The sequence below is a fragment of the Bos grunniens genome, chromosome 2 (assembly GCF_055505025.1).
Source record: "Bos grunniens cultivar Pamir isolate PY7600 chromosome 2, Bosgru_T2T1.0, whole genome shotgun sequence".
NCBI lineage: Eukaryota > Metazoa > Chordata > Mammalia > Artiodactyla > Bovidae > Bos > Bos grunniens.
In genome coordinates, this window is record NC_141166.1 from 47,683,048 (window position 1) to 47,707,458 (window position 24,411).

The following is a 24,411-nucleotide window of genomic DNA, read 5'->3' on the forward strand; positions in this document are numbered from 1 at the left end:
TTCTTATATAACTCAATACAGTCTAGACATGCTGTAGACTCTTTAATTCTAGGTGTACATGTGAGTATCTGTTGAAAGGCAATGCTGAGTTTAATTTACAGCCTACATGATCTACATGATTTGTATTTTCCAGATGCTTTGGCAAGAGAAGACCATACACTTTCAAACATGAAAATATAAAGTTTGTTTAACTAAAACTTATAATTAGGATGAAAATCCAATAAAAAAAAATTCTATCTCAGGATGTCTGAAGCACTGAGTAGAATTCTTTCTGAATTCCCAGATCTGAACTGGCAACGAAGGCTGTTAGTCACCAGTTTTTGAGAACAAAAGGTCAAGTGCCTCACATTCCCCGCTGACAACATTCTCAGCAATTAGGGCTGGTCACTCTCCAAGCTGACAGGAGCCATTACAGACCTACCTTCTTCCCATCTTCCCCTCCCCAAATTCCCAGATCATTATAAAAGGAGAACTGGATGTTAGTGAGCTGTTGAGAGGAGGTGATGTTTTCAAGGATGGCTCCTCGCCCCTCGATATTCCCTGGGGATGAAGGGAGGTCATTTGCTGATCCTCCTCTGAGGGCTACCAATGTGCCAGAATATCTGGCAAAGAGGCTGTGGTGAGATGGCCAGGAAGGGAGGGTTAAGGGCTCCCCACAAGTTCAAAACAGAAAGATGATGGCTTCTGCCTATGGACCCAGACTCTAGTGCTGGGCTGGGGGAGGGTAGGAGGAGATGGATGCACTGGAGACCTGGGCTTTCCATGCAGCAGCGGGCAAGGAGGCAGGGGCTTCAGGGATGAGGTGAGGTGTCAGCTGAGGATCAGTTGGAAATTTAATCCTCACAGGGAACTGTCCATTTCTAAGAGAGCTGGCAGAAAGGGAGCCCAGAGATGGGCTCAAAGATATACTCAAAGAGTGGCCTCAACTAACCAAGAAGAGGACAGAGAGCTTACTGGGAGAAGCCAGTGGCAGAAATGCTGTCTGTTTGCCCTGGTTCTCCTCCTCCTCCCTGCCCAACACCTGAGCAGAAGGCACAGGGGAGGTGAAGGGGGCAGAGAGCGCACCATCTTCCCACCCTAACGCCACGCCAGGATCCTGGAAACGGAACTGAGCTTGCACATGAATGAATATTGGCCCAAGACTTACAGAACCTAAAGAAGACCATTTAAGTAATTGAAATGACTCAAATGACAGCTGCCTGAGATGTTAAGGAAGCGAGGAAAGAAGGCTTTGACAGAACTTGTTGGTAGCAATTATACCCCCAACCAATAGAGACTTCTCACTACCAATGAATCCAGTGTTCATGCCTCAGTACCTTCTCCCATGACTTCGGAGGAGGAACCTGAGTAAGACAAGGACCCCTGAACTCTAGAGTCCTGCTCTGTATTAACCAGTCAGCTGGGTTAACTCCAGCAAATCATGTAGCCCCCGTGGACCTCAAATTCCTCAACATGAAGACCTCCAATGGCCCTCCCACCTCTAAAATTCACTATCTTTTGTGAGACAAATTCAGCATTACCTTCTCAGGGGGCAACCCACATTTGGCTGCCACTTCTGTGATACAGGCTTCAGTGATCAGCCCTGCCTGGGGAAAGCCAAACCCTCGCAAAGCTGTGTTGGATGGAAGGTTGGTTCTGCACGCCCACCCCCGGCAGCGCAGGTTGGGAAACTTGTAGGCATTTTCCAGTTTCAGAAGTCCCATCTCTATTACCTGTGGAAATCCAGAGTTGACATGAGATCCTCAACCTTCTGGGCCTGTTTTACCATCCTGAGACCTCAGACCAAAACCAAGCCAGAAATGAACGACCTTCTCTGTATCATATCAAACACACTAACTTTGACCCATGTCTCAAATTAAATGCATTTTTGCTGTAAAATGGTTTTTAAGGATTTGAATAATTTTTCTTTTAAAGTTATTTTTAAATTTTCATATTAGAGCTAATGCATCTCCCCCACCGGCCAGGTTTTAAAACTTTCCAAAGCCTTTGAAGCATTCATTGACTCAGTCTACAGAATGTAGTGAATAAGATACCTTGAAAAATGGAAAAAAAATGATATTTGATCTAATGCATTGGTTCTCAACCAGGGGCAATTTCTCCGTCTTCCTCCCTGGGACATTCGCCAGTGTTCAGAATATTTCTGGTTGTTAAGTCTGGAGGGTAGCTGAGCCACTGACACGTACTGGGTGGAGGTCAATGATATTGCTAGATATCTTATAATGCACAGGGCAGCCCCTACTACAAAGAATTATCCAGTTTAAAATATCAATAGGGTCAAGGCTAAGGTCTAACACTTGCATTTGGGAAAAGAGCTCTAAAATTTGGGAAACACGGAGATAACACACAGATGTAGATTTAGCCAATATCTCTGGGGTCACAGTGGGGGCACCAGTAAGTAACATGTGGCTACTTGCTCCTGGCAATGAGAATATTTAGGCTTTTATAATTAAATATCATTTAACCATTGAACATTTTTCTTAATTAAATCATTTTACGTAAAACTTTCCAGAATGTGCATTTGCTCATTAAAACACTTACAAATAATGACTCATCCAGGAAGGCACCTGCATTGTTATAATGCTCCATATCCAGAGCCAAGATTCTGCCATCATTCATGAATCCAGCCTGGGGAAAGAGAATGGACCTTTGATCCTGGGTGCAAAGTCTCTCTAAAGTGTACTTTGTCACTGGTGAACCCTCTACATATCGATGAACATTTTTTATGACATTGGATTTGACATTTTCTTGGATAAGACACCAAAAGTGTATAGGCAACAAAAGAAAAAGAGATACATTGGACTACATCAAAATTCAAAACTTCCACATATCAAAGGACACAGTCAACAGAGTGAAAAGGCAATCCAGAGAATGGAAGAAAATATTTGCAAGCCATGGATATGATAAGGGGTTAATATCTGGGATGTATAAAGAACTCTTACAACTCAACAACAAGAAACCCCAAACAACTTGTTTACAAAGTAGACAAACAACTTGAATAGACATTTCTCCAAAGAATATATACAAAATGTGTAATAAGCACATGGAAACATGTTCAGCATCACAAATAACTAGGGAAATGCAAATCAAAACCACATAAAAATGGTCAAGATAGTAAAAAGTAAAAGTAATAATAATGAAAAGAAAGGGTAGAGAAAGATATAAAAGCAAAAGCAAACCCCCTCGTTTAACCCGTCACTACCGTTCAGTCTTCTCCAAATCAACTGCATATTTCTTGACCTCTCATTTTCGCCATTAGTTCTTGGTATTCTAGCTTCCATCCTCATATTTCCACCAAAACCTTCTCCCCCAGAGTCAGTGATCTTGTAATCTCGAAATGTGGTGTCCTGCACATAATGTTTTAATACTCCACACATTTTTCTCATATAGGGCCCAATTTCATCACAACTCTCAGCAGTATTTGGTGCTGCTAGAGGTCTTTTAAATAAATATCTTCCTTGCTTTTAAAATGTATTCAATGTTTCTGAACTTAGTAAAGTTCATTTTAATGATTTTTGTTGAATGGGACCAAATTCAAACCAAAGTCAAGGGCATGAACTATGAATTTAGCAGTTTAAGCTTGAGTCCTGGTTCTGCCACAAAACCCACTCTATGATCTCAAGCAAGTTATATAACCTCTCTGACTATCTGTGACATGGCAGTAAATAAGGTAATGCAGAAAATCACAGGTAAGTGACTGAAACCTAGCAAGTTTCTAAATATGCTGTTGCTGCTAAGTCACTTCAATCGTGTCTGACTCTGCGACCCCATAGACAGCAGCCCATTAAGCCCCTCTGTCCCTGGGATTCTCCAGGCAAGAACACTGGAGTGGGTTGCCATTTCCTTCTCCAATGCATGAAAGTGAAAAGTGAAAGTGAATTCACTCAGTCGTGCCCAACTCCTAGCGACCCCATGGACTGCAGCCTACCAGGCTCCTCCATCCATGGGATTTTCCAGGCAAGAGTACTCGAGTGGGGTGCCATTGCCTTCTTCATTCCTAAATATAAATGACTACTAATATTATTATAAATACTATTAATATCATCTCCTATCCTCACACCACCCTCCATTAGACCATTTTCTCATGGTCTTAATCACCACTATGCTGACAGTTTCTATAATTATAATCCAGTCTTTTCAGTAGAGTCCCATATCGATGAAGGACATTCCCACAACAATATCCCATGGTCACTTCTTTCTGAAATATACAAATAAACTCATCACTGTCCCTCTAGACTGTTTCCTCCTCCAACTTGGCTCTTTCTTCTAGAAACCTCTGAGTCATGCTTGTGGTTGTTTTTCTCCATTATGTTTTGCTAAGTCTGTCACCAAATTCTATTTTATTTTATACCCTAATAGCTCTGGGACCCATCTCTTTCCACATCTTACTGTCACAGCTCAGACCCCAACTGCTTCATGTCTGAACACATCAGTTGCCTCCTGGTGGTCTGCCTGCCTTCATCCTCTTGCCTCCCTAAGCCATCCTGCCCAGTGCCATCATATTTCCCCCCCAAAACGCTCATGTTTGGCTATGACACTTGACTGGTCAAGGATCTACTCAGTCTCAATCTTTATGAGATCAAGTTTAAACCTGCATCCTGGGATTCTCAGGTCACTCTGAAACTGTTATCACCTAACCCAACTCATCTTACTTTCTACTACTTTTCAGTAAGCACTCTGGGGTTCTGATTCCCCTTCTCCCCTTACTCCTGTTCCTAATAATCATGCCACATGTAACTCACCTCTGCTTTTATGCTGCTACTGTCCCACCACCTGGTACAACTTCTTTCTGCCCACCCATTCTTAAAGGTCATTTATATTTCACCTTCTCTAAGAAGTATCCTGTATACACTCCAGCCCATACTCATCTCTCCCCATAGTTTTAACATGAGATTATTATGCTTTCATAATGATTTCATATGTATAAGTCTTATTTCTCCCTCAACTACTAAAATGATATCTCCTTTAGGACAAAGTTTTCCTCAATTAATTTCAATTGAACTAAACCAAATTCAAAATATAGCTTAGGGTGAATATAAGTTGAAAAAGATCCATTCATTACCTTCTAACAGGTACTAGTTGTGCTAGAAATGATGCAATGTGTTTAACAAATCCTGCTGTCTTTCATCCTGGGCACATTGGAAGACTACATTTCCCATCCTCCCTTGCAGGTAGGTGGCAAAGTTCTGGCCATTAATGTGTTGATTAAGGAAAGGACCAACTCTTCCAGGCCTGGTGCTTAAAACATCTCCCATATGATGCTTCTGTTCCCCCTCTCTTCCTTTCCCTTGTCTTCCATCCTTTGCTGAAAAGCCAGGGGAAGACAAAGAGTATTTAGATCAGTGCTACCTGATGGAACTTCCTGTGACGATGGCAGTGTTCTCTATCTACGTGTCCAATATGGCGGCCACTAGCCATAGGTGGTTTCTGAGCACTTGAAATACAGTTAATGCAACTGTGGAACTGAATTTTAAATTTTATTTAATTTAGTAGATTTAAATCTGAGGGGATGATGGTGGTGTTGTTAGATAAAAAATGATTGAGTCTATGAATGAGCAGCAGAGTTCTCTCTTCTCCCCTTACTCCCACCCTCCAATGATTGCACTGGGCTGTTACTTGAGCAATAATTAACACAAAAAAGGTCTAAGTCCCTAGGAGTTTTCAGTTAGCCCACTCTGACAAGTAAACTTATTTTTATGAAGCAAAAGAATACTTATTTTCTGCTATGGAAATTTTTCTAAGAATTAGGAATTTCTGGGACAGAGTTTAACCAAAATGAAAAGTGTGTTAGTCGTTCAGTTGTGTTCGGCTCATTAAGAACCCATGGACTGTAGCCTGCCAGGCTCCTCTGTCCACGGAATTCTCCAGACAAGAATACGGGAGTGCGTAGCCATTCCCTTCTCCAAGGGATTGAACCCGGGTCTCCTGCATTGCAGGCAGAATCTTTACCATTCTTTACCATAACGTTACTGTTATGGAAATTACTCTATTTTTACCTCCCACATATAAAAATGTGGGAATAGTGTGATTATCAGTTACTTTCATGGAAGCATGTACATACTCCTATGTTTCCAGTTTTGCACTCTGTAGCAGTCAATTACCAGCTAGTAATTTTTTTACAAACTGACATCTTTGGGCAAAGCAGAAAAGCTTCACTGAACCAGCCAGTAATAGTGAGCACGAGGAAGAGAAAGTTGAAGCACAGTTTGTTGATTTGCTCCTTGTTAATCCCCATTAGAGAGTAGCCAGATGCTGCCCTCTGCCTTTCTGCAATGTTATATTTCAACATAAAGCCCCCCACCCCCACCTCAACTCACTTTATACTTTCCAAGGTAAGGGTGGCGGCCTCCAGTTATTAATATGTCTTCTCCTCGTTCCAGAATGCAGCGGACTGGACGACCATGCCTAACACAGAAGAAAAAGAATCAGGAGAAGCAAACTCTTTTACCAAATTGGAATTATCCAGTGTTTATGGAACTCCTAATGGGAGCCCGAGTGCAAGCCACACACATCACAGAAAACAGAGTGACCCCCCTGAGCCCAGCTGTGCGATTCTCAGGCAGACACCATGGCTTCCCCTCCTCTGGGTCAGGGAACGGCGCCTGGCAATCACTACTCATGGGAGGGGCTCTAGGGTATTGCTTTGGAGTGGTTTCCCACTGTGACGACAACCTCCGTGATGGGCAAACAGTCCTAGGGCCACATTAGAGATGGTTACAAATGGAGGCATGGTATCTGGGTCCCATCACTTCTTGGCAAATAGATGGGGAAACAATGGAAACAGTGACAGACTATTTTTTTGGCCTCCAAAATCACAGCAGATGGTGACTGCAGCCATGAAATTGAAAGATGCTTGCTCCTTGGAAGAAAAACTATGACCAACCTAGACAGCATATTAAAAAGCAGAAATATTACTTTGCCAACAAAGTCTGTCTAGTCAAAGCTATGGTTTTTCCAGTAATCATGTATGGTTGTGAGAGTTGGACTATAAAGAAATCTGAGCACCAAAGAATTGATGCTTCTGAACTGTGGTGTTGGAGAAGACTCTTTAGAGTTCCTTGGACTGCAAGGAGATCCACCCAGTCCATCCTAAAGGAGATCAGTCCTGAATATTCATTGGAAGGACTGATGCTGAAGCTGAAACTTCAATACTTTGGTCACCTGATGCAAAGAACTAACTCAGTGGAAAAGACCCTGATGCTGGGAAGGATTGAAGGCAGGAGGGGAAGGGGACGACAGAGGATAAGATGGTTGGATGACATCACCGACGCAATGGACATGAGTTTGAGTAGGCTCCGGGATTTGGTGATGGACAGGGAAGCCTCATGTGGTGCAGTCCATAGAGTCGCAGAGTCGGACACAACTGAGAGACTGAACTGAACTGAACAAATGGAGGAATTCAGGAGGTGTCTGACTGCCAAGTACTCCCTGACAGGGCAGGTCTGGAATCAAAGTCTTCGTGTGTCATGGGACAGAAGAATTGACCTATATTACTTAGCAAAGAAATTCAGCCTTCTTCATGTGCCTGTTCCAAAGACAATTTTCTCTGGTTATGTGTTGACACCCTTAAGGGAAAACGGTACTATAAATAAATGTAAGCATAACAAAGGGGCTTCCTTGGTGGCTCAGCAGTAAAGAATCTGCCTGCAATGCAGGAGCCAAGGAAGATGAGGCTTCCATCCCTGGGTGGGGAAGATCCCACTCCAGTATTCTTGCCTGGAGAATGCCATGGACAGAGGAGCCTGGAGGGCTACAGTCCATGGGGTTGCAAAGAGCTGGACACGACTGAAGTGACGAGCAAACATGAAAGCATAAAAAAAGCAGAACACTCATTTAAATTAAGGGAATATATATACACACATTTTGAGATGCATTTTATATCTAATTATATGTGTATATGAACCTTTTGAGATATATCTATATATCAATATATATAGATACACAGATCAATACAAATATCTATTGCAAAAGGTTGAACTGACCTGCATAAGTTATACATTTATATATATATACAGGTGCTAAGGAGAAGTAATCTCATTTTTTCAGGATCTGCTTCTGTCTACTCTCCAGGCACATTTTTTAACTGTGGTTTTTATTCTTTTCAGTAACTTATCCTCATTTTTGTTTTTATACTATGTAGCTTGAGAATATAAAATAAAGAAGTCATAATAAGCCAGCAATTTGTGCATTCGTATATTATATGTTATTTTAAATAACCTTGACTCAGATTCTTCCTAAGTGTTGAGATTCCACAATGTTGAGAATATTCAACATGACCTCATTTGATTTTTAGTCTCTCGAACAGATTCTCTCCACTTACTTGTTTGCAGCAAATGCGGTGATGGCTGCCAGGACGCCAGTTTTTGTCACCTTTCCCCCAAAGGCTCCACCAACACGCTTTACGTGACACATGACTTTGTTAGCTGAGACCTTCAAGACTGAAGCAGTTATGTCCTGTGAATGATAACAGTTTTCATTAATCTAACTCCTATGCAGCAAGGGAGTGGGTCAGTCTTACATGTTTTGATTGCTAAATGTATGTGATACACAAACTCTGTGGCTATACTAAATAATGGGATGATTTCCAAAAACCTAAGCATGCATCCAGGCTGATCTCAGTAGTATTTGGCTGTAATGACAGTGCCAAAATTATCATTTATATTACATAGTCCTTTCAACGGAATTCTCAGATGGCACAGCAGTATAGAGACTGTCTGCCAAATGTAGGAATTGCAAAAGATGCTGGTTCGACCCTTGGGCCCGGTAGATCCCCTGGAGTAGGAAATGGCAAGCCACTCCAGTATTCTTGCCTGGAAAATCCCTTGGACAGAGGAGCCTAGGGGACTAGAGTCCAAGGGGTCACGGGTCACAAAGAGTCAGACACGACTGAGCATGCACTCAGCAAAGAAAAAAAAAGTCCTTTCAATATCAATGAGATATTTTTGTGATGATAAAAGTAAAAAAAATTTTTTTTCCTTCATGAACTACATGTAAGGTATCCTTTTCAGACTGACTCCTAGAGATATGTTTCCTGCAGCAGTGAGATTTTATGGTCTTCCAAGCCTTTCTCAGACTGGGTCTTTTCCCTGCACATCACTGTCTCTACTGGAGAATGAACATCCCTCACTTCTCATTTGGATGAAGTTGGCTAGCAGGTCTTCCCTGGATCTAGGTCTTGTTCTTCCTTGCCATGCTAATGTCTGAGGTCATTAAGTCTTTTTCATTTTACTTTTTTTTTTAATTGGAGGATAATTGCTTTACAATATTGTGTTGGTTTTTGCCGTACAGTGCAAATTGGTCATACATATATATATATAAAATATAAATATATATCCCCTCCCTCCTGAGCCTCCTTCCCACCACCTCCCCATTCCAGCCCTCTTGGTAGTCACAGAGTGCCAGGCTGGTGTAGGCGGGGAGCCCAAGAAGAGTGAGGTGATAAGCCTAAGGTCACTCAAGGAGTGAAGATCAGAACAGGACTGAAATGGAATTCACCCAGCCCTTCTCAGAGGCCTCATTCTCCACATTCCCACTTGCTCTGGTAATGACACTGGCTCCTTGTGACCTACTGAATCAAGACCCCAGTGTCAATTCCCCTCACTTTCACCCTGATGCTTAAACTAGCCACCCTAGGCACATCTTCCATGCCAGCATAGGCAGTCTGTACTATTCTTCCCTCTTTACACGCACACTGCCTGGTCTATAGGACACCGGCAAAAAGGGTTTGCCAAAGGGATGAATGAACGGATGAATGAACGAATGAGTGGCATTTGATCTTGGTGTGGAACTGCCTGGAAACGGCCTCTTTCCTCACCACCTATAGACAAACTTCATTTTCACTGTAAATCCAGACTTAAGACTTTATCTTCATGGAATTTCCCAGATCATTCTAGGGCTTCACAAACCTCCATTCTCTTAATTCTCCCTCTTCTGTAAATTCTGACTTAGGTGATTTAGTACTTGGCTGTATTCTGCTCAATACTTTCCTAATTGCTTCATGTGAATTAGGTGACTACAGGTTTTGGAGGGCAGACTTTTCTTTGTCAAATTTTTTTTTTTTTTTTAGTTTTATTAAGCAAGATTGAGGGCAGGAGGAAAAGGGGATGACAGAGGATGAGATGGCTGGATGGCATCACTGACTTAATGGACATGAGTTTGGGTAAACTCCAGGAGTTGGTGATGGACAGGGACACCTGGCGTGCTGTGGTTCATGGGGTCACAAAGAGCTGGACACAACTGAAATGAATTGACATACATCACTGTATAAGTTTAAAGTGTACAGCATGATGGCTTGATTTACATATATTGATCACCATGGTAGGTTTAGATAATATCCATCATCTCATATAGATACAGTTAAAAGAAAAAAATTTCTCATTGTGACAAGAGCTGTTAGGATCTATCGCTTAACAACTTTCACATATATAATACAGCTGTGTTGACTAGTGTCATCATTTCTTTTGTAGTCTTAACAGTGCCAAGAGTATAGCAAAAGAGACCTGCTGGTTGCAAAGTTACAGGTCCACAAAGAGAAGATCACTGCTTTCATAATACCTTAAAAGTTGTAAAGGTGTATGGATCTTAACACCAAAAGGATATGAATATTAGTACTCTAAACTCCTTTGGTTTCTAAAATGACATTTTAACCTCTAATTGTTCTTGTTGTATCTTGTTGGCAGAAACCACTTGGCCACATCCCCTCCATGTGGCCCCACCTTACCTGTATGTATTTAGGAAACTGAGCAGACACGTAGACATCGATTTCTCGATCTTCTCCTTTGGGAACAACCAGCATGCTCTGGGTTTCCATATAAAAGTGTTCTTGACCTCCCATGTGTATTTCACCTGTTAGAGGAAAATACACCAGAATCAGCCAATACAGTAAGTCACAAAGTCCTAGGGATGAATGTGTGACTTTCCAGAGTAAAATACTATGGCAAGGAGAAGTCCAAGACAAGATGGAGTAGATGTACTTCTCTCTGTTCTTTCTTGTAAGTGCAGCTAACTATCCTGGACATTATACATAGTAAAAGAAATAGCAGACGACTCTGGAAGGCACAAGTCAGACACAATTGAAGTGACTTAGCATGCATGCATATTATAAATATGGGACAGTAAAGGGATAAAGGGAGGTAGGGTTTTTATAATTTAATAAAACTTATGAAGTGTCACTACCAAATATACTATAAATTTAACATCTAGAACTACCACTAAAAAAAATTCACAAAGAGATACACTCAAACCACTATACATAAATAAAAATAGAATTCTAAAAAGTGTAATCCATTGGAAAACAGGGCAAAAAATAAAAAACAGAAGTAAAAAAAAAAAAACAATACAACTGTGTCGGTCATCATGTTAGGTGGAAAGCAGAACTTTTACAAATTAAAAATGTATGCAATAAGAGTGATTTGTAAATTATTTGAGAGGGATTCCCAAGAAAATCTTTTATATGAGAATCTGGACTTCCTATCTTATCCGAAATCTGAGTAAAGAGAGTACAGAAGAATAAGTAGATTCTACTTCTTTAATAACATATAAAGGTTACAAGGTCAAGAACCCGGATCTCAGTTTCAATTGAAGTTTTTATCAAAAGTGTACATCAAAAACCCATTTGTCAGTAGGATCAAATCCATGGTATACAATATTAGTGATTCCACCTATCCACACAGAATGAATGTGGTTAAGTTTAAAAAGTACAGAGCTAAAAAATATTAGACAGAGTTGTTTCTGCTTAAACCCATCAGGTGGGCAATATTCTAAGACCCTGTTACATTGTGCTGCCCACCCCACAGCCCTGGACCCACGGTGCCCTCTCCTCACTCTACAGTGTGGCTCACAACTCTCTAGGCTGAAAACCAATTTGTTCAGCTAATCCCTGAGATAAAATGTTATCCCAGGATGGGCTTAGGAGTGATTCCTTCAGGCGTATTTACATTTTAATGAGTTCCTTAAAGACGAAAAGCCGTTAAGATATGAAGGAGTCTCTCCGTACTCTGCCCAATAGGACAGGGTATGGGGAAGATCATTTTAGCTTCAGAGTTCTCCTGCAAATCCTGCTATGGAGATTGTTATCCACTCTCTCAGTGTAAAGCCCAACCCAGCTAATAGGGTTTCACAGAGATGAGTGAGAAGCAGCATAACGTAGAGGAGAGAACGCTAACTTCAGAGGTAAGAAACTTAGATACATTTGATTCCTGGTCAACATCATGTCTCTCCAGCCTTAGTGAGCTCATTTGTAAACCAAATTCTTTAAAGTCCCTCTAGGATGTGGGTTTGATTCCTGGGTTGTGAAGATCCTCTGGAGAAGGAAATGGCAACCCACTTCAGCATTCTTGCCTGGGAAATCCCATGGACAGAGGAGCCTGGTGGGCTACAGTCCATGGAGTCGCCAAGAGTCGGACATGACTGAGCCACTAAACAACAACAAGGGCTATGACACAGCCAGTGAGTAAGGCTGAGATATATATCTTCACAGTTGGTAAAAGTCAACAATGGTATCATTCCCTTCAAGAACACAGTTCATGACTTGATGTGATGCTCAACATATTTAATCTTTTAAATATTCTTTTTTCTGGGGGCATCTGTTTTCCTAAGGGGCAGATTCAGTACCATCATGATTAGTATCTCCAGTTATCTCTCACTGAAACAAGTAGTCATAAATTCTTCATCAAAACGACAATTGGAGAGTAAGAATAAAATCCCTCTGAATCAAGAGAATGAAAACTTAAGTCCATTTTACAGCTTCCTGTTCACTTTTATACTTATCAATAAGGTATTGTGCTGTCATTCAGTTGCTAAGTCATGTCCGACTCTTTGTGACCCTATAGTCTGTGGCCTGCCAGGCTCCTCTGCCCATGGGATTTCCCAGGCAAGAACACTGGAGTGGGTTGCCATTTCCTTCTCTAGGGATCTTTTCGACCCAAGGATCAGACCCATGTATCCTGCATTAAGGTGGATTCTTTACTGCTGGGCTCTATAGGGTATGGGCAACTTAAAATTCAAGAAAGAGATAGATTGAAAAACTTACCTAACTAAATGAAATAATTAAATAATATGTCAAGGACAAACACAATAATCGAATTCTCACACAGAAACATATTATGGAACAAATAGTGCATGGACATATTATGGAGCAAGTGGACGATCAGTATTTCTAAGATACTCTCACCATGGCCTCTCTGTGCAGAAATGCTCCTTCCTTCTCTCCCACAAAATAAACTCACCATTGAGTGTTTGCCAGATTACTAATCCTAAGAATCACCTAGAGCACTGTTAAAATTTGTGAAAAACAGATTCCTAGGCTGCCCTGGATCTTCCAACTCCAGAATTCCAAGGGGCACAGGAATATACATACATACAGAGACAGACAGGCAGAGACAGAGGCAGAGAGATATACACACACATACAGGACAATGAAGCAGGCGTAGTGAAATGTTTATTGGGGAATCTGAGTAAAGGATAATTAGGAGTTTCTCTAATGTTTCTGCAACTTTCCTGAAATTTAAAACTATTTCAAAACAAAAAGTTACAAGAATTTTGTTGGAAAGCTCAAGTCAACTATTTTCCAAGAGGAAATGGCAACCCACTCCAGTACTCTTGCCTGGAAAATCCCATGGACAGAGGAGCCTGGTAGGCTGCAGTCCATGAGGCTGCTAAGAGTCGGACACGACTGAGCGACTTCACTTTCACTTTTCACTTTCATGCATTGGAGAAGGAAATGGCAACCCCCTCCAGTGTTCTTGCCTGGAGAATCCCAGGGACGGGGGAGCCTGGTGGGAAGCCATCTATGGGGTCGCACAGAGTCGGACACGACTGAAGCGGCTTAGCAGCAGCGTATGTAACGAAAGGAAGTCTGCAAGGAAGTAGGGGAAGGAGACAAGGAGGGAGAGAGGAAAGGAAGGAGAAAGCAGAGATGGAGAGGGGTGAAGGAGAAATCAGAAAGGATGACAGAGAAAGAAACATGGACTTTGGAAATCCTTACAAAAGCTATCAATCCGCAATGCTTCATGGTGCCTGCTGTCTAACATGACTAGTAGCAGCAGTAGTGGCTGCTGTCTAACATGACTGTGGTCCTGCTCCTTAACCACTCTGAGCCTCAGTTTCCTGACCTTTGGGAAAACAGACACCAACTGTGTAACTAACACCTGGAGCCATGGCAAGGGAGATCCAGGACTGCTTCCTCTCTCATCATTTGTTAAAGATAGTTTTACCTTCAAGAATTTGATCCACCATTTTAAATGCTTCATCCACATTTCCATACTCCAGTTTCCTCTCTGGCTCAAAGAAGGACTTGTTTTGTATAGCTTCCTAGAAAAGAACAGAAAAGTGAGCCCCCCATCAGCCCCACAGCAGCAGCCACATATGGTGCTGGATCATCTGAGTCTGGGCAGTGCTTCTCTGGCTCTGGCATCACATGCACCCTCATCAGGACCCCATGAGCTGGGTTAAGAACCATGCTGCAGAGAGACTCTCCATGGAGCAAATGGAAATGTCCTCATTGAATTAAAAAACAAAAAACAAAAACTGCTTAGAAAACACCTAGCACCAAGTGGTGGAACTGTTTCCAGGCCAATTATTCTCTTCATTCCACAGCCCGTGTTATGCAGCCAGGGTAACAAGGCACGGGGACTCAGATCTTGGGCTCTGGACCCAGTTGGAGTCGTGTCCATCTTCTGATGTACTAGCTATTTGACTGTGGGTCTATCACTTCACCTCTTTGAGCCTCATTGGTAAATGAAGGTAGAGTTGTACACACAGTTCCAATAGGGTTGTGAAAAGAATAAAATGAAATGAGGCATGAATGAGCTTACATGGTATATAACAAATGTTCTGTTAATGCTATCTGAAGACACTCTAGTGATAAGGACATGATGGCCTTGACTACCGGTCCCAAGCTTCTCCTTTGGGGGAATGAGTCCAGCATTTGCACTTGGGACTTCCAGCCCTGGAAGTAAGATTCCAAGTCTAGAGTGGGTACCACAAATCCACTTATATACTGGTTCCTAATGGTTTCCCTTGGGTGCCTAGTGAAGGACTATAATAGTAAGTACACATTATCAGGGGTGTAGCTAAAAACTCTAGGTTGGTTTTCCTACGTATCTTTGGGAATTCATCTTGCTGTAATCCCTTGGTCCTTGGCAAATGTGACATGTCAGCTCCTGGGAGTATTTCTACAATAGATTATTGTCCATCTATGAAATTCCAGCCTGGTGGCAGCTAGGGATTCTCCAAACTTTGGTTCCCTTTGGCCAACAGTAAGTGTCTAGACCTATTAATATACCTTATGGATATGCTGTTGTGATCCTGCCATTTCCTCCATTCAAAAAGTGGGTTGGTTTGTTTCTACTACCACGAGGCCCAGGGTCTTTGATAGAGTGTTTGTTGATTGCTTCTACTGTTGATTAACTGTGTGACTTTGGGTAACTCAGCCTTTCAGTTTCTGCATCAGAATGGGGATAATAACAGCTTTTACCTCACAGGATTGTTGTGAGCGTTTAGTGACTTATGTAGGAAACCTGTTTGGAACCAGGTAGTCACACAGAGAGCTCTGGGTGTTAGCTATGGTCACGCTGTTGACTGTGACAATTGATAAAAGATTCTGGTTGGGAGCACAGCTTTCTCACCATGGTTATCAGCCTGACTCTTGGGGCCAATAGTTTTGATAGCATTTCCCCACTTAAGCTATTAAAAATTCAAAAAAGCATAAGCTAGGTTACACATGAGTGATAGTGATGGAGATCCATTTATTTTTATCCTATTTGAATTGATAACACATTTCCTACTGGAGTCAATTCATATGATTTTATTTTTTTTAATTGGAGTATAATTGCTTTACAACGTTGTGTTAGTGTCTGCTGTATAACAAAGCCTATGATCTCTTATTAATCTAAGACTCAGATATTCCAGGTTCAAAACAGAAATTAAGTTTCATACATCCAGTTTTTTTTTTTTTTCCTTTGAGTTTAGCCTTTTGCTGCTCGCTCTTTGAGTAACTCAGAGATAATTTCCTGAATATTTCTTGGTCAGGAAAGTGATAAAAGAACTGTAATATGCAAGGAACAAGGCATATTTCCTTGCTATCCACTTTGATTAACTCTTCTTGATCTAGTTGATTGATCTTGGAGAGCTTAACCTTTGACAGAAACATGAGGTATTTCTTCTCCACGATGTCAAAGCTTGGTATTTGATATTGAGATTCTTTGGCAGACAATTCGAGCTATGCTGGTCCAAGTTAGGGGTGGAGGTGGGGGTGGGGGTGGAAAGAGAGTGGTGTCTGTTTGCTTTTGGAATTTTATTTGGCTGGAAAGCAGAGTGTGGGGCAGGGAAAATACTTAGTCACTGGAATTTGGCAAAGAATTATAAACAAAATTTTTGATAAAATATTACACAAATAAATTCTTACTAAGAATTCAAACTCTAAAACAAAATGTTGGGGAAGGAATGTATAAAGTCAGCAATTAAGATGGAAACAGAATGAATTGGAAACTAGCCAGGAAAATTTGGAAAGCCTAATCACTCTTTGACTCCAACTAAACTTTTTTATTTTTGTTTCCTTGACACGATTCTTTTTAAATTTCAAAACACTGAGGACACTGTCCAGAAACAAACTCTATGTTCCTTGGCATAAAGCAGCATGATAGGAAATATACCCCAGGCCAAGTTCCCCTGGAGACACTAATCTTGGCCAACTCATTTCCTTATTTTCTGCCTCAGAGCATGCTAGTCACCTAGAGAACAATTTATTCATTATGTCGTGGAGATAATATTGTATTCCCAGATTACATTCGGTCTCTATGTGCTGAATCTAATCTACTCATGCTGTTTTCCCAACTTTCATGCTTTTATTACTTCGTAAATTATAAGAACCAATGAAATATATGCAGAAGAATACTCATATCATTTCATGGAGATGAGTCTTAAAACCTTTATAAATTTCAAAAAATCTTTTAAGAAACAGGATAGGAAATGCAGTTCCCCAATTTGTTCAAGTTGCCAAAATAGCTGTAGGCATCATAGGATCTGTTTCTCATACTTACTTAAGATATGCATTAAAAGATCTAAAACTAGGGTCACAGTATATGCTTCATGGAGCTTCTTGTTGGTTTTCACTATGTACCTAAAAGAGTCCCGGTGAAGGTGGATATGGAGCCCTGGGTGTGCCCCCTCTCCTGGACATTGCTGGGTGCCCATGTGGCATTCTTTCCACCTGCCCCTTCCAAACAGTGCCCAGATTTCTGTTGAGGTCTCCATCACTCCCCATACAGCCCATGAACCTCAAGGAAATCTGACCCTCCAGCAGTAACCAACAGCTTTTGCCTATCATGAATCCAGAGAGGGACATGTGACCTATATGCCTGATGATGCTGGGTCCCAGGACTGGTGGGGTGCGGAGTTGGTGGTGTTCTCTCTGCCATCCTATGACCACAGGAGATAAAGCCCGGACCATGGGGAGCAAGGAGGAGACTCGGAAGACCAGCTTTCTTGCTAATAGTGACAGAGTTTGAGGAAAAACAAAGCCCCTGTGTTTTGGAAGCCACTTTGAGTCAGATTTTTTTTCCTGTTTCTGGCATTTTAAATGATACACCACTTAAATGTGCTCCTCTGGCCCCACCCTTGAACTCATTACCTCAATGGTTAGGATCACTGGCTCCAAATCTTGGTAGACAATCTTCACTTGCTGAGCAGCTCGCTTTGCCTGGACCTCGGAATCGGCTATCACGGCGCAGACAAGCTGACCCACACAAGACACCTGCAATACAGAATAGACTTCTAGTTCCAAGGAGGGCAGGCAGCAGGTCCTTTCCTTCTGTTCATCTTCCTCCTCCTGCCAGCACAGAGCTAGACACACAGGGGACTTCACCGCAGTGCCGTGGTTAAGGAAGGCTTCTGTAGAGAAGTCAATTTGTCAGAGTTGGCCTGCTGACCTCTGGGAAGTCTCTGCACTGGGAGAGTGAGGACTTCTTGCTCCATCATTGGCAGCGGTGGCTGAAGAGGGACTGGTGTGATGCTGCCTCACGTAGAGCAGACTCAGGCTTTGAGGATCTGAGGATCTGGCCTAGGAGAGTCAGTCCCACGGCTTGACCTGGGGCTGCCACACTGCGAATGGGACCATTCTGAGAGGAGGCTTCTGCCTTCATGACAGGAAGGACCAGAAGGTCAAGACCATCTCAGCCAGAGAGGAAGGAGGGAGGGGACAGTGGTCTCTGCCCTGAACTGGGGAGCACAGGCTTTTTCAGGGAGAGACATGATCGTAGGAGCCACGAGTGAGTTGGGAGCAGTCACCATTTCACCTGCAGGTGGGGTACACAGATGGCCTAAGGAGTTCACCCAGGGACCAGGGCAGAAAGTCAATGGGGAAACACAAAACCAAGGCTCTAGAAAAGTGAAATAGTCAGGACTGGAAGAAGTCATAGGACCACTGGACTCTCTTTCCCACCTTTTATTGTGATCCAAATCAAAACATAATCACTCATTTTTCAGATTGACATTAGATTATTAGGACTTTTCTACAGTAAGCATATAGTAGTTTTATCACCAGATAAAAATGGTGGTAAAAAAGAGTTAAATCCAGGCACAGGCGCGTGCACACACACACACACACACATGTATTTGTTGGGTGTAGGTGGGTGGGGTCAGTGGGTAGATGAATGAAACAAGAATTGCAGATGTTAATCATTGTTGAAGCTGGATGATGGGTTTATGGGGATTCATTGTACTCTCCTCTATTTTTGTGTGTGTTTAACATTTCTGCCATGAAATGATTTTTTAAAGATATAGCATGATAAGGACAAATGTTAAAATCGGGATGAAACTAACAGAGACAATCATTCACAATGGCTCTGCTCTCTGCTCTCCACATACATGGGGTTTGCCACATGACCTGGTACACAAGCACGCCCCTGAGATGCTCAAAGTCAGTGTCCCCACACCTCAGGGAGTTGTGCTATCGTGTGGCCCAAGATGGCTTTGCTTGTCTAGTTAACATTTATGCAAAGCCATAGTTCTCATCGTCTTCCAGGACCACACAGCCCTGCCTTGGGAGAGTGCAACCTTGACTTCAGACACTCAGTCACCAAACTTTCATTTTTATCAACTAAGCCTCCTAGCGAGAGCCAGCGGCAGAGACTCTTTCAAATGATGAAGCTCTTTTGGGTGAACACTGAATGGAAGTTAAGCAGAAAACCTTCTGGACACTGCCCTGGCTGCATTTCCTCATGAGTTCAGATACAGTAGTCAATGTTTTTTATCCTTTGAAACTTTCAGGTGGTAATAGTGCTATCACTGTTCCTCTGCTTATTTACCCTGCTTTGCAGGAAGCAGCATGAAATCTACAGATGAATCAGACGTGGGCTCTCACTCCAGACATTTACCAGGGGAAATAGATAAGACATTGAAATAAATAAGCTCAGTACAGGGTAGAAAGTGTAAATATAGGTTCACTTTGCCTTCTCCTTAAGTTCTGCGAGGACAAGGACCACACGGGTCTTGCTCACCTGCATCAGGTGCTCACTTAAAAGATGCCTGTTGAATACACAGTGTATGAATGAATGAGTCAGGGTGAGTTCAGACAGGGAGAGAACTCCTGGGTTAAAGGATAGGAAAGGCTTCATAGTGGGGATATCACTTGAACTTGGATGCTGGACACACCGAGACTGGAACCATAGCAAGGATTCTCAGGGAAAGGATCAGCAAATAAAAGTTCTCATTATTCTCCTCTCATTTATCCTTTCCTGAGTATGAAAGCAGCACATGATCTTACCACCATTAGGAAAAAATATAAAACACTCAAGTGTCTTTTATATAACTAGCCAACTTCCTTACTTATGTGGAATATGAATGTTTTTGAACTAATTCACTATTAAAGTATAGTGATTTATAATAAGCATTCAAAGAATATTGGAATCCTTTACGATGTGCCAAATTCAATGCTATCTTTAAGAAAATATGAAGTGCCAATAACTGAGGAAGGTACTTTTTTTTTTTTTGGCCACACCGAGAGGCAAGTGGAATCTTAGGTTCCCGGTAAGGGGCTGAACTCACACGCCCTACAATGGAGACTTGGAGTTTTAATCACCGGACCAGTAGGGAAGTCCCTGAGGAAGTTACCTTTAAAACAGAAAGCAAAAATGCAGTACCTCATCTGTTGACAGAAGTTGATCAGCGTCAGTTAAAAAGCCAAAGGTGGTGTTGATGCCTGGAAGATGTTCCCCAGTCAGGATGTCTACCACCCCAGGCAGGCTGAGAGCTGCAGAGACATCGATAGACCTAGACAAGAACACACAGAACAGAGCTACTCAGAGGAGCCCCACAGCCTGCAGGCCATGGAGAATGTGCCATCAGAGAATAAGACACAAGAGAGGGAAGATATGCCCCCAAACCTTAAAATAGTTCTATGCCACACAATCGAGAAAGAATTTCTGGGACAATGAAGTTTTTCTATGGAGGGACAAATTGTAGTAAATCCTACACTTCAACCCCATTTCACTTCAAATCTACATTGGACATTGCCAACAAATAGCTTATCCTCTTCAGACAGTTACTTTTCACTAACATGACTTATCCCCCAAAAGCAATCATTATTGTTTGTTGGATAAAAACTTTATCACTTACACAATCTTAGCATGAGCTCTTGAACTTGTTACAAAAGTCAAGAACAGTTCCCGGTCCACCACAGGCATGTCATCACAGTAGATGGCTTCGCCCGTGGCATGCTTAATACCAGACAGGTGCATGATGGGATGGCCAATTGGGTCTTGAGAAAGCTGCTTTAGGTCTGCATTCTGTTTAATCGATAACCAACACATCATTTTTATAATCATATTATGCACAACTCTACATAATTTACATTCAAGCCAGAACACTTCTGAAAATAAAAACATCACTATTAATAACACCAGGACAGTAAACTTATTTCAGTCATTCAGTAGGCAAACTGGGATGTGCAGCCATGGTGTTGTTCTTATTTTTTTCCCCCAGTATTTTGAATATAGACCACAAATATCTTTAACACAGGTTCTATTTGTGTAAGTAAATGAATGTAAATCTTTCTTCTTGGTTATATAAAATAACATCTTTTTACAAACGATCATGTATATCCTTAACTTTCATTATCAAAATTATCTGACTCTTGTAGCTAGGCATGTCACGTGTACTATTTGCAGAAAAGCCTAATTACCATGGTTGTAGAAAATATCAAGTGCATTCAATCACAAGAGCTTTTCTTATTTTCTATTTTGAGTGAGGAAGTCTTACCAATGCTAAGACTCATCATTTAGACAATCCTGATAAAGAATGAAGACATAGAAAGCTGCATTTTGAGTAATGATTCATTAATGTTACTATTTCTTAGAGATCCATGGAGTAAAATGTCTTGCCACTGGCTTTATAAATACCTTGTACTTTATAAATACCTTGTGCTATCATAAATACCTTACATGAGTTTCATTAACCAAAATGAAATTAAGAAATACAACATCTCCTCCAGTATTTCAAATATGAGAGAATTGTTAGCTTTCTTGGTTGCTTATTGGAAGAAGAAAATTGGAGGTATGAAGAAAGAAGAATTAAGAGACATTCCCTAGTGGCTCAGTGGTAAAGAATCCACCTGCATTGCAGGAGACCTAGGTTCGATCCCTGGGTAGGGATGATGCCCTGGAAAAGAAAATGGCAATTCACTCCAGTATTCTTGCCTGGGAAATCCCATGGACAGAAGAAGCCTGGAGTGCTACAGTTCATGGGGTCAGAAAAGAGTCGGACACGACTGAGCAACTAAACAGCAGCAACAATAGAACAAGTTCAGAGACTAGGGGCAAGGCTAAAGTTGCCACAGGTGTTGCTGATGGAACTGTGGGAGGTGGAAATTCCAGGAAAATTGCCAGTCAAGCAGCCACCATCTAAAGGCTACTCTCTGAAAGGAGAAGGCAGCTCTGAGGCCTGGAGTTTGCCCTGTGATGCAGTGCTGAGCCGTCCCATCCACACTTCATTGGATCAGTCTTTCATCCGGCACCAGGGCTGAGGCCAGATGCGCAGAGCCTTTGCTCGAGAAGACTTGGGCCCAAGGTTGGTCAGCCAAGGTGAGGCCCAGAGAGAGCTAAAGGAACTAAAGGCCTCTCTTCCCCATCCCACCTGCTGCCCTACACTGCTGTTCACAGGGTCACCCCAAGCCTGGTTGGGGCAGGGACTCTCTCTGAGATGAGGCTTACAGTGATTGCAGCACATGGCAGGAGGGAAGACAGAACAGTCGCCAACAGAACACCTACTGGTCAAGACCTTTCCTGGGGGGAAAAGAAGCCATGGAAGCCGTTTCTAAATCAGTATCATTTAAGGCGGGTGGCGCTAGTGGTAGCCAACCTGCCTGCCAATGCAGGAGACGGAAGGGATGAGGGTTCAGTCCCTGGGTTGGGAAGATCCCCTGGAGAAGGGCATGGCAACCCATTCCAGTACGCTTGCCTGGAGAATCCCATGGACAGAGGAGTCTGGCGGGCTATAGTCTGTAGGGTCCAAAGAGGCAGACATGACTGAAGCAACTCACATGCACGCATGGGAAATTTTCTAAAAGTATATTCTTTCGTATTTGAGTCCCAGAATGTGCAGTTGAGAAAGCTTACACGTTGCATATTGACAATAAATGAGATGTTCGCTATCACCTAGAGTGGTGTGTGTGTGCTCAGTCTTGTCTGACTCTTTGTGACCCCAGGGATGTTAGCCCTCCAAGCTCTTCTGTCCATGGGATTTTCCAGGCAAGAATCCTGGACTGGGTTGCTATTCCCTTCTCCAGGGGATCTTCCCTACCCAGGGATTGAAACTCACATTTCCTGAGTCTCCTTCATTGGCAGGTGGATTCTTTACCACTAGTGCCCTGGAATGGGAAGCCCTGGATGCTCTGAACTTATTCCTATTTCATATAAAATGTACTGTTTTACAGCAAAATATACTTTTACTGATTAACATTTATTGTTTTAAAGTCCATATTTGTTTCACTTAAATGTAAACTTCAATTTCGTAGTTACTACAATACAAGGCACAAAAAAATTAGTATTAGCTGAGCTTTTGTGTGTGTGTGTGTTCATCCTGACTTTATACAAACTGGAAAGCAGAAGATTATGAATAAAAATTATTTAGAACTTGGCCTAAGTACCATTAACTAAAGGTGGCTGCTAAGTCACTTTAGTCGTGTCCGACTCGTGTGCAACCCCATAGACGGCAGCCCACGAGGCTCCCCGATCCCTGGGATTCTCCAGGCAAGAACACTGGAGTGGGTTGCCATTTCCTTCTCCAATGCATGAAAGTGAAAAGTGAGAGTGAAGACGCTCAGTCATATCCGACTCTAGTAGGTCACAAATGTAGAGGAAGGGGGAAAATGAGAGAACATTTTACATATTCAGGCAATATGACCATATTATATAAATATGAAATTGATGAAGATGTAACAGTTTTTAAGCCAGTTGTAATGACTGTACTAATGGAAGGGTATGTATCTGATTACTTGCTTGTGCTTGTCACACAGCTAAAGACACCATGGAGCAAAGAACACTGTCACCTCTAACGGGTGATCTCTGATTTGGAGGAAAAAAATGCTGGTCATGAGTGCTGAAGTTTCTCTAGCAAAGTGGGTATTTGTATGTGTGAAAACCTAGAAAAAACAGAAACAAAATCAAAACATCTGTGTGAGAAATACACTACTTCCAAAACTTGGTCTTGCAATCTATAATAACAAGCTACGTGAAGATTATCGCTTTTCTCTGAATGATTTAAAAGCCCATTCATTTGTTGTTTTTCCTGTGGTTGTTGAAGTTTATTCCATGGTCAAGGCAATGTTAAGGTATCTATAAGCCAAACATTGCAGTAACTGTATTTTACACTGGGAAAAGGGAAGCTATTTTTGACTTTCAAAATGATCGCTTTCAACACTTTCAATGGAGTTTGGTGTATTTGACTTTTGAACATATTGAACCTAAAAACTGAAGAGGTATACATCAACTTCATTGTTCATTACAACATACTGCAAAGTTTTATAACTAAGTCCAATGATAGATCCGATGAACTGAATCTATTTAAAAAGAATCTTTTAAAAGCCTTTTCATGTTCTTCACTTAATAAAACCCTCAAGGTAAAGTTTCTTTACCAATAGGTAAAGAATAGCTGACCAATAGGATGACTTCAGGCGATACTCTTATGACATTGTAGCTGAAAATTCCATTTGAAGGTTATGAGAAATTCTGTTCTAAAAGCATTCATTAGGACAGCCTGAAATTAACTCTTAGAACTTATGCTTGATTCAGCTCTAAAACTCTAATTCACAGAGAAAACACTTGGAGAAGGGAGACTGGGAGAACAAAGTATCACCACATTCAAACAAAATAAACCAGAAGCTCGTTCGAAAAGCATTACTGCATTTTCATCAGCCTCCAA

The 24,411-nt window shown here is 41.8% G+C and overlaps 1 protein-coding gene across 3 annotated transcripts in view; it reads right to left on the reverse strand.

Moving 5' to 3' along the window:
* LOC147378055 (aldehyde oxidase 1) overlaps positions 1-24,411 on the reverse strand; it is a 71,716-nt gene that overhangs the window by 18,651 nt on the left and 28,654 nt on the right. The window contains exons 17-26 of one of the 3 annotated variants that reach the window (XR_015144223.1): positions 20,611-20,780; positions 20,136-20,265; positions 17,627-17,749; positions 14,211-14,307; positions 10,718-10,842; positions 8,318-8,451; positions 6,315-6,402; positions 5,060-5,302; positions 2,539-2,625; positions 1,521-1,712 (exon numbers count right to left, since the gene is read on the reverse strand). Coding sequence is in view for 1 of the 3 variants with exons in the window: in XM_086346714.1 (XP_086202840.1) it covers positions 1,521-1,712; positions 2,539-2,625; positions 6,315-6,402; positions 8,318-8,451; positions 10,718-10,842; positions 14,211-14,307; positions 17,627-17,749; positions 20,136-20,265; positions 20,611-20,780 (1,146 nt within the window). In the remaining 2 variants the exon portion in view is untranslated. Of the gene's footprint in view, positions 1-1,520; positions 1,713-2,538; positions 3,345-5,059; positions 5,303-6,314; positions 6,403-8,317; positions 8,452-10,717; positions 10,843-14,210; positions 14,308-17,626; positions 17,750-20,135; positions 20,266-20,610; positions 20,781-24,411 lie in introns of all 3 variants that reach the window. The other 2 variants (XR_015144233.1, XM_086346714.1) reach the window with 2 other exon arrangements.